Here is a 10,425-nt window from a genome sequence, read left to right as displayed (position 1 = left end):
GGTATGAAGCCTCTTTCCACACATTCTAAACAACCTGGTGTGTTTCCTCTCCTGTAGCGTTGGGACTCTTGAGGAGATGATTGAGATTGCATGGCAGAAGTGTCAGGAGTACCAATCTAAGTTCTTCATGTGGTATTGTGTTACCCTGTTGTTCTCACAGAGTAGGGCACAGGTATGTTTATTCGTTGGATGAGACAGCAGAGTTAGAATGGATGATGAGGGAGGGGATGATTATTATGGTTTGCATATTCATAAGTAAGCAAACAGATATGTTTTAGGCCATGCGTCTATTACATTGTAATTGATTATATGTTGTTTCTGGACTAAACTTCTCTTTCTATACCACTATCTATAGCCCATCTCTCCACCAGTGAAGCCCATCGTGGCTGAGCTGCCCATCTCTCCACCAGTGAAGCCCATCGTGGCTGAGCTGCCCATCTCTCCACCAGTGAAGCCCATCATGGTTGAGCTTCCCATCTCTCCACCAGTGAAGCCCATTGTGGTTGAGCTGCCCATCTCTCCACCAGTGAAGCCCATCGTGGCTGAGCTGCCCATCTCTCCACCAGTGAAGCCCATCATGGTTGAGCTTCCCATCTCTCCACCAGTGAAGCCCATTGTGGTTGAGCTGCCCATCTCTCCACCAGTGAAGCCCATCGTGGCTGAGCTTCCCATCTCTCCACCAGTGAAGCCCATCTTGGTTGAGCTTCCCATCTCTCCACCAGTGAAGCCCATCGTGGCTGAGCTGCCCATCTCTCCACCAGTGAAGCCCATCATGGATGAGCTTCCCATCTCTCCACCAGTGAAGCCCATCGTGGCTGAGCTGCCCATCTCTCCACCAGTGAAGCCCATCATGGTTGAGCTTCCCATCTCTCCACCAGTGAAGCCCATTGTGGTTGAGCTGCCCATCTCTCCACCAGTGAAGCCCATCGTGGCTGAGCTGCCCATCTCTCCACCAGTGAAGCCCATCATGGTTGAGCTTCCCATCTCTCCACCAGTGAAGCCCATTGTGGTTGAGCTGCCCATCTCTCCACCAGTGAAGCCCATCGTGGCTGAGCTTCCCATCTCTCCACCAGTGAAGCCCATCTTGGTTGAGCTTCCCATCTCTCCACCAGTGAAGCCCATCGTGGCTGAGCTGCCCATCTCTCCACCAGTGAAGCCCATCATGGTTGAGCTTCCCATCTCTCCACCAGTGAAGCCCATTGTGGTTGAGCTTCCCATCTCTCCACCAGTGAAGCCCATTGTGGTTGAGCTGCCCATCTCTCCACCAGTGAAGCCAATCATGGTTGAGCTTCCCATCTCTCCACCAGTGAAGCCCATCGTGGTTGAGCTTCCCATCTCTCCACCAGTGAAGCCAATCATGGTTGAGCTTCCCATCTTTCCACCAGTGAAGCCCATCATGGTTGAGTTTCCCATCTCTCCACCAGTGAAGCCCATCGTAGCTGAGCTGCCCATCTCTCCACTAGTGAAGCCCATCATGTTTGAGCTTCCCATCTCTCCACCAGTGAAGCTCATCGTGGCTGAGCTGCCCATCGCTCCAATTATGAAGCATGTCATGTTTGAGCTGAAGGGTCTGCTGAAGCAACATAAAAAAAGACAAAAAGACATGGAAACTTCAGTTCCACAGACCAAAAGTACTCCACCTCCTCCCTGCCTATCGGATTATTTCCCTCCACCACAGGGTTGCCAAAGGGCCCAGAATTGGTTCGATTCACCTCCACCACAGGGTTGCCAAAGGGCCCAGAATGTCTTCCATTCACCTCCACCACAGGGTTTCCAAAGGGCCAAGGATTTCTTAGATTCACCTCCACCACAGGGTTTCCAAAGAGCCCAAAATGGAGTTAACCCATATTCAGTGAAAGCAGGTGATTATGCTTTAGCTAGCTCACATTTCACACAGAGAGAGAGAGAGAGAGAGAGAGAGAGAGAGAGAGAGAGAGAGAGAGAGAGAGAGAGAGAGAGAGAGAGAGAGAGAGAGAGAGAGAGAGAGAGAGAGAGAGAGAGAGAGAGAGAGAGAGAGAGAGAGAGAGAGAGAGAGAGAGAGAGAGAGAGAGAGAGAGAGAGAGAGAGAATTGTCAGCTAGTCATATACCTTATATAACACTGATTTCCATTCGTAACAGGTGCTCCAATTAGCAAATATTCAGGTTATCCAGGTACAACTACCAAAGCTGGGCCTGGAATATCAGACACTGCCCTGGCTCACATGCTCAGACCTCTCTCACCGATGTGTGTGCCGGAAGGTAAGTGACCTTTTGGATAGTAAATATCCTCTCTACTCTTGTAACAAGCCTGATTGGGCTGGTGAGCAAAATAATGTCCACCATTGACTACTCTATATCCTAACAGGGTTCAGACTTCAATTAATGTTTTTTTCTCTAGCACATGGTTTACATTTAGTTAACAATTGATTAAGACTCTCCTGATTTGTGTTCAGATGATGGTGAATGGGACTCTGGTTGGGATCACATGTCCACCCCTGGGACTTCTACATGTGTTGACTCTTCCCCTGGACATTTTAAGGCTTTTTAGGTACTACATTATTTAATCCAGCTCACCTTTTTGCCACAACAATCCAAATTAATCTATTTTAGTCAATGTAATTCTGAGGTTGATATAAGTGCACCTTTTCAACAGTAAACTATGTTTGTGGTAAGGGATGTCACTAATTTTCTCTTTCTCACATAGGCTATTTTGCCAGAAAAAAGGATGCAGTGGAGCATAGCATACTTAGAAAAAATAAATAAACTCAAGCATCTTGTGCTTATAATACTTCTTATAAAATCCAATGAGACAAAGTTTGCTTATGCCTGTTATTTATTCATTGTAACTACAGTAGATGTTAAACCAGCACTCCCACACTATCAGTCCATTGGATACCAAAGATACCAAAATTATGTGTGAATCCGTAGCCAGTTTAAATGTTTGTATTTCTGTGATATTGGTAGGTTTTTCTAAGAGGAATAAAGCCACACAAATAAGGTGATGGACATCCCATATCAAGATTACATTGCCCATATAATTGATGTCCTGCTTTTCCCACCATTGCATGTGAAAACATAATCTCTCTATCTCAGACACGAAAAGAGTGATTCAACCTAACACTATCAGAGTCCCATTGTTGATAGACTAACACGTGGAGGACGTGAGCTGATGCTGGCTGCTGGCACAATGTCAGATCCAGACATATCCCTTAGGAGGTGGGTGGACTTGAGCTATCATTTCATCAGCAACAGGCCTGGCTATCTCCAAGACAGATTCAATCTCATGTTATCACTTTAGCTATCTGGATTATCTCGCTAATCTCGAAATCCAAAATGATATAGTAACAGGTCACTGAAAACGTACACATAAAGAGATTAGTGGTCATAAAAGTATGTAGGTTTGCATTAGAGTCATTTCAAGTCCAGATCAAACAGTTCCTCAAAGAGAAGGACAACATGACATGGTTGACCCACATCAGAGTAACTGCATAACTCAAGGCGATGTAGAGTTTCTGAGTGGCCAAAGATATGGCAAGCTGTTGTGTTTGAAAAGGAAAGGAATCTCCGGTACACTGGTTCTCGTACGATCCACAATGTGTATAATGGATCTCAAAACTCCCCTCTGTTTTCTATATATAGCATCCATTACATTTCAATCAATCAAAGAAATGCACCACACCACTCACATAAGAATACAAGTAAAATGTATGAGCTTTTATCTGAGGATCAATTGTATATTAAGTTGGACCTGTTTCATTTAGCACAAGTGAAACCAAACTCTTATCTGTGCTCCATCCAGTTCAGTAGAAACACATTTGTTTCCATCAACAAAGGATAAATGCTTACTGCCTCATTACTCACATGGCTGCTGATGTGACCTTTCCCAGGGATTTGTACAATACACCTTTGGGCGATAACAAAACAAGGGAAAGAGGACGGGATGGTGCACCACTATCCATGCTATGGAGGTCATTGCAATGAACTGCTGCCCTGTGATACAGTCATTAGGTACAATGTCCCTAATCACACAACTCGTCAGGAGGATGCTATGTTTTCAGATGCCAATGGAGGTATAGGACTCAATCAAACGTCACATAGCCCAGCATATCCAACCTTAGTTAGGAACATGCAGAATATTTTTTAAAATTTTTATTTCACCTTTATTTGACCAGGTAAGCCAGTTGAGAACAAGTTCTCATTTACAACTGCGAACTGGCCAAGATAAAGCAAAGCAGTGCGATAAAAACAACAACAGAGTTACATATGGGGTAAAACAAAACATAAAGTCAAAAATACAACAGAAAATATATATACAGTGTGTGCAAATGTAGCAAGTTATGGAGGTAAGGCAATAAATAGGCTATAGTGCAAAATAATTACAATTAGTATTAACACTGGAATGATAGATGTGCAAGAGATGATGTGCAAATAGAGATACTGGGGTGCAAATGAGCAAAATAAATAACAATATAGGGATGAGGTAGTTGGGTGGGCTCATTTCAGATGGGCTGTGTACAGGTGCAGTGATCGGTAAGGTGCTCTGACAACTGATGCTTAAAGTTAGTGAGGGAGATAAGAGTCTCCAGCTTCAGAGATTTTTGCAATTCGTTCCAGTCATTGGCAGCAGAGAACTGGAAGGAATGGCGGCCAAAGGAGGTGTTGGCTTTGGGGATGACCAGTGAGATATACCTGCTGGAGCGCATACTACGGGTGGGTGTTGCTATGGTGACCAATGAGCTAAGATAAGGCGGGGATTTGCCTAGCAGTGATTTATAGATGATCTGGACCCAGTGGGTTTGGCGACTAATATGTAGTGAGGACCAGCCAACAAGAGCGTACAGGTCACAGTGGGGGGTAGTATATGGGGCTTTGGTGCCAAAATGGATGGCACTGTGATAGACTACATCCAATTTGCTGAGTAGAGTGTTGGAGGCTATTTTGTAAATTACATCGCCGATGTCAGCTTCCTGCCTCCTGTTTGTCTCCGGGCCTCTAGAGGTCATCTGTGTTCCCCTCTGCCTTAGTTCTTCCTCGTGTGTCCTTATTAGCTTGATCCAGGTCACCTGTGCCTTGTTTCCCCTAGAGTATTTTAGCTGTGTGTTTTCCCCTTGTTTCTCACTTGGTTTTTGAGTCCTGGCTATGTGTCTCCTGCTTTGTCCCACCGTGTCTTTCCAAGTAAGGTTTTCTAAGTTATCTTTAGTTTGTTTTTCTCCCCTCGTGGAGTTATTTTGTTTTGCCTCCTGTTTTGTTACTCTACCTCTGTTAATTTATACCTCTTTCTGAGAAGAACTTTTGTTGGACTATTTTTGAAGTGCGAAGAACCTTTGTTTTTACATTAAATCTACTTGCCTGGAGTATTGCCTTGGGTGTTTCATTTGGGTCCAACTATACCTCCTCTGTGGCTAAGGGGTAGAACCCCCAGCTCTCCACATCTGAGACCGGAGTCCAAGCCCAGCTTGTGACAGAAAAACCAAGTCAATCATGGACCCAGAAACACTCAGTTCCCAGGACCTGTTGGCGGTGATCACTCGACATGAGGCTTCTTTCCAGCGCCATGAAGCCGTTCTCAGCCGACAAGAAGAGCTGATGGCTAGTCATTCTCAACTCCTGGCCAAAATGATGAGTTCCCTCCGCCAGCTCTTTGAACGCCTCCATGGTCCTCTCCCTTCCCCCAGGTCACCCCCCAGTGACGACAGGCCTTCTCTAGTGGCGGAGCCCCGACTACCACCTCCCAAGCCCTTTTCTGGGGATCCAAGCTCTTGCCAGGGTTTCCTCACCCAATGCTCCCTCACCTTCGAGCTCCAACCCTCAAGTTTTCCCACAGACCATTCCAAGATTGCCTACATCATTACCCTCCTTTCAGACAAGGCGCTCGCCTGGGCCTCTGCGGTGTGGCAGTCCCAGGAGGCCTGTTGTGACTCCCACGCTGCATTTGTAGAAGAGTTCAAGCGGGTGTTCGATCATCCTGTCAGTGGGCGGGAGGCTTCCAAGCGCCTACTGTCTCTCCGTCAGGGCCCCCGAAGCATGGCAGATTTTGCCATTGATTTCCGGACCATAGCAGCAAGGAGCGGATGGAATGATGAAGCGCTGAGGGTCTGTTTTCAGGGAGGGTTATCTGAGCCCCTTCAAGATGAGTTAGCCACCCGAGAACCAGCTGGAGATCTCGAGTCCCTCATAGCCTTGGCCATCCGCCTGGACAATCGTCTAAGAGAGCGGAGAACGGCTCGCCGCCAGGTGTCTCAGTCCCAAGTTCCTCTGAGCAGCTCTGTTTCTCCTGTTTGGACTCCGTCATTCAGAGCTTCCCCGGCTCCTGAACTGCTCCAGGATTCCCCGGAGAGCATGCAGTTAGGCCGTTCCAGGCTTTCTCCCAACGAAAGGGAACGTCGCATGAGGGAGCCGTCGGTGCCTCTACTGCGGGGTTGCCGGCCACTTCCGCTCCACTTGCCCCGAGCTTTCGGGAAACGCCTGTCCCCGCCCAGCTACAGGAGGGCTGTGATGGGGAGAATTAGAGCTCCTCCTACTAACGCTGTCCTGGCTATTCCAGCCACTCTGTCCTGGGAGGGCCACCAGCATCGGGTCCAGGCTATGATCGATTCCGGTGCCGCAGGTGATTTCCTGGATGTAACCTTGGCTAAGGAACTTAAGATCCCTACCCAACTACTTCCTCAACCCCAGGCAGTTACAGCCTTAGATGGCAGACCTCTGGAACCAGGAAAGGTTACAGAGGCGACTCAGTCCCTGCGACTTACCATCTCTCAACACCAGCAGGAGGAGACCTTCTATCTCATTGACTCTCCCGAGTATCCTATTATCCTGGGTCACCCTTGGCTATGCAGACATAATCCCCAGATCGACTGGCCTACTGGCACCATTCTAAGCTGGGGTCCCACTTGCCAACTCACCTGCATGCTTCAGAGTCCCTCAGCCCCTAGTACCCAGTTTCAAGAGTCTGTTGACGTCTCCCGAGTCCCCAGTGTTTACCATCGGTTCAAGGCAGTGTTCAGCAAGGCCCGGGCTACTTCCTTACCGCCTCATCGCACGTATGACTGTGCCATTGATCTACTCCCTGGGTGCTGCCCTCCTAGAGGTCGGATCTTTTCCTTGTCCTCCCCGAGCACGCAGCTATGGACACCTACATTAAGGAGTCCTTGGCAGCCGGCCTCATCTATGCCTCTACTTCCCCGGCTGGGGCGGGCTTCTTTTTTGTTGAAAAGAAAGACGGGGGTCTTAGGCCTTGTATTGATTACCGGGGGACTCAACAAGATCACGGTTCGAATCGATACCCCCTTCCTCTCATGGCCACTGCTTTTGAGCTGCTTCAAGGGGCTTCCATTTTTACTAAACTGGATCTCCGCAATGCTTACCATCTCGTGCGGATCCGGCAAGGAGACGAATGGAAGACGGCGTTTCAACACGCCCACGGGCACTATGAATATCGGGTGATGCCGTTCGGGCTCACCAATGCCCCCGCAGTATTCCAAGCCCTGATTAATGATGTTCTCCGGGATATGCTTAATCTGTTCGTCTTCGTGTACCTGGACGATATCCTCATCTTCTCGAGGTCACAGAAGGAGCATGAGGGGCATGTTAGCAGGGTTCTCCAGAGGCTCCTTGACAATCACCTCTACGTTAAACCTGAGAAGTGTGAATTTCATGTTTCTCAGACTCAGTTTCTCAGGGTTTATTGTCACTCCCGGGCACCTAGAGATGGATCCCAAGAAGGTCAAAGCGGTCCACTGCTGGCCCACACCTGCCACGGTCAAGGAGGTTCAACGGTTCATTGGCTTTTCTAACTTCTATCGGAAGTTCATTAAGAATTTCAGCTCGGTGGTAGCCCCCTTGACGACGCTTACCAAGGGAGGAGGGACCAAGATTCACTGGGGTCCGGAAGCAGCAGGGGCCTTCGAGGATCTCAAGCGCCGCTTCACTTCTGCTCCGATTCTGGTGATCCCTGACCCAGAAAGACCTTTCGTGGTGGAGGTGGACGCCTCAGAGGTGGGGGGTGGGAGCCGTCCTGTCACAGAGGGGTGAGGATGGGAGATTACACCCTTGTGCCTTCATGTCTCGCCGCCTGTCTGAGGCCGAGCGCAACTACCACGTGGGGGATCGAGAGTTGCTTGCGGTAAAACTGGCCTTGGAAGAGTGGCGCCATTGGCTTGAGGGGGCTCAGCACCCTTTCCAGGTTCTCACAGACCACAAGAACCTGGAATATCTCCAACAGGCTAAGCGGATGAACCCTCGGCAAGCACGATGGTCCCTTTTCTTTAATCGATTCCAGTTCCTCCTGTCTTACCGACCTGGCACCAAGAACGTCAAGCCGGATGCCCTGTCTCGAGCCTATTCTCCCGAGGTACAAGAGAAGCCCTTGGCATCGATTATTCCGAGGTCTAGGATCGTCGCACCTCTTCAGTGGGAACTAGAAAGAGGGGTACGAGAAGCCCTTGTCCATGAGCCCGATCCAGGCGGTGGTCCTGCCGGTCGCCTGTACGTTCCTCTCTCTGTTCGGGCCCGTGTCTTGCAGTGGGGTCATGAGTCGCCCTTGACATGCCATCCAGGCAGTGCTCGCACACTGGAATTCCTCCGACGGCGGTTTTGGTGGCCGTCCATCAAGAAGGACGTGCAGGTCTATGTTGAGGCCTGCCCTGTGTGCAACCAGGGAAAGTCGACACGCCAGCGACCCCAGGGACTGCTCCATCCCTTACCTGTTCCTCGAAGGCCATGGTCACACCTTTCTCTGGACTTTGTTACGGGACTTCCTCCATCCCAGGGCAACACCGTCATCCTAGTGGTGGTAGACCGGTTCTCTAAGGCTGCCCGGTTTATTCCCCTGCCCAAGCTGCCCTCGGCTAAGGAGACTGCTGAGCTCCTCATGAACCATGTCTTCCGGATATTTGGTATTCCCCCTGGACGTGGTCTCCGACCGAGGTCCCCAATTCTCGTCCCCGGTTTTGGGGGGCCTTCTGCAGGCTTATTGGGGCCACAGCCAGCCTATCGTCGGGGTTCCATCCAGAGTCTAATGGCCAAACGGAACGGATTAATCAGGATCTGGAGACCACCCTGCGGTGTATGGCGGCCAGTAATCCCACGTCTTGGGCCACCTATATCATTTGGGCTGAATATGCCCACAACACCCTCCAGTCCTCAGCCACCGGATTGTCCCCCTTCGAATGCCAGTTCGGTTACAACCCTCCATTATTTCCAGAGGAAGAGGCGCAAGTTGGTGTTCCCTCGGCCCAGCGCTTTGTCCAACGCTGTAGGCGGACCTGGAAGAAGGCCAGGTGTACCCTCCTTCGGACCTCCCAGAGATACCAAAGTCAGGCTAATCGCCACCGCCGGACGGCCCCTAGTTTCCGAGCTGGTCAGAGAGTTTGGTTGGCCACTAAGAACCTGCCCCTCCGGGTCGAATCCAAGAAGCTTTCCCAGAGATACATTGGCCCTTTCCGCATAGCTAGAAAAGTTAACCCTGTTTCTTATCGTTTGGTTCTCCCTCGCTCCCTTAGAATTAACCCCACTTTCCATGTTTCACTACTTAAACCTGTCTTGTCTTCTCCCTTTGCCCCCCCACGCAGACCCCCGCCACCTCCCAGGATCATTGACGGCCAGCCAGCCTACACAGTCCGCCGGATACTGGACTCCCGGAGGGTCCAGAACTCTCTGCAGTATCTGGTGGACTGGGAGGGCTACGGGCCAGAGGAGCGCTCCTGGGTTCCAGCCAGGGACATCCTGGACCCAGGTTTGATCCGAGATTTTCGCACCCTGAGGCCAGGGTGTTCTGGAAGGAACGTCAGGAGTCGTTCCTAGAGGAGGGGGTCCTGTCAGCTTCCTGCCTCCTGTTTGTCTCCCGGGCCTCTAGAGGTCATCTGTGTTCCCCTCTGCCTTAGTTCTTCCTCGTGTGTCCTTATTAGCTTGATCCAGGTCACCTGTGCCTTGTTTCCCCTAGAGTATTTTAGCTGTGTGTTTTCCCCTTGTTTCTCACTTGGTTTTTGAGTCCTGGCTATGTGTCTCCTGCTTTGTCCCACCGTGTCTTTCCAAGTAAGGTTTTCTAAGTTATCTTTAGTTTGTTTTTCTCCCCTCGTGGAGTTATTTTGTTTTGCCTCCTGTTTTGTTACTCTACCTCTGTTAATATACCTCTTTCTGAGAAGAACTTTTGTTGGACTATTTTTGAAGTGCGAAGAACCTTTGTTTTTACATTAAATCTACTTGCCTGGAGTATTGCCTTGGGTGTTTCATTTGGGTCCAACTATACCTCCTCTGTGGCTAAGGGGTAGAACCCCCAGCTCTCCACATCTGAGACCGGAGTCCAAGCCCAGCTTGTGACAGCCGAAGTCAAGGATCGGTAGGATAGTCAGTTTTACGAGGGCATGTTTGGCAGCATGAGTGAAGGAGGCTTTGTTGCGAAATAGGAAGCGATTCTAGATTTAACTTTGGATTGGAGATTCTTAATG

General features: G+C 49.6%; 1 protein-coding gene across 1 annotated transcript; it reads left to right on the top strand.

The window, feature by feature from the left end:
* Nucleotides 1–1,459: 1,459 nt before the first annotated feature.
* On the top strand, nt 1,460–2,528 carry LOC123481100. Its single transcript, XM_045219764.1, has 3 exons — nt 1,460–1,862; nt 2,120–2,239; nt 2,434–2,528. Exons 1-3 carry the CDS (start codon nt 1,475–1,477, stop codon nt 2,526–2,528), a joined length of 603 nt encoding a protein of 200 aa, XP_045075699.1. The 5' UTR covers nt 1,460–1,474.
* Nucleotides 2,529–10,425: the final 7,897 nt, after the last annotated feature.

The sequence above is a fragment of the Coregonus clupeaformis genome, unplaced genomic scaffold (genome assembly GCF_020615455.1).
Source record: "Coregonus clupeaformis isolate EN_2021a unplaced genomic scaffold, ASM2061545v1 scaf2717, whole genome shotgun sequence".
Lineage (NCBI taxonomy): Eukaryota > Metazoa > Chordata > Actinopteri > Salmoniformes > Salmonidae > Coregonus > Coregonus clupeaformis.
This window is presented reverse-complemented; position numbering and strand designations above follow the sequence as displayed.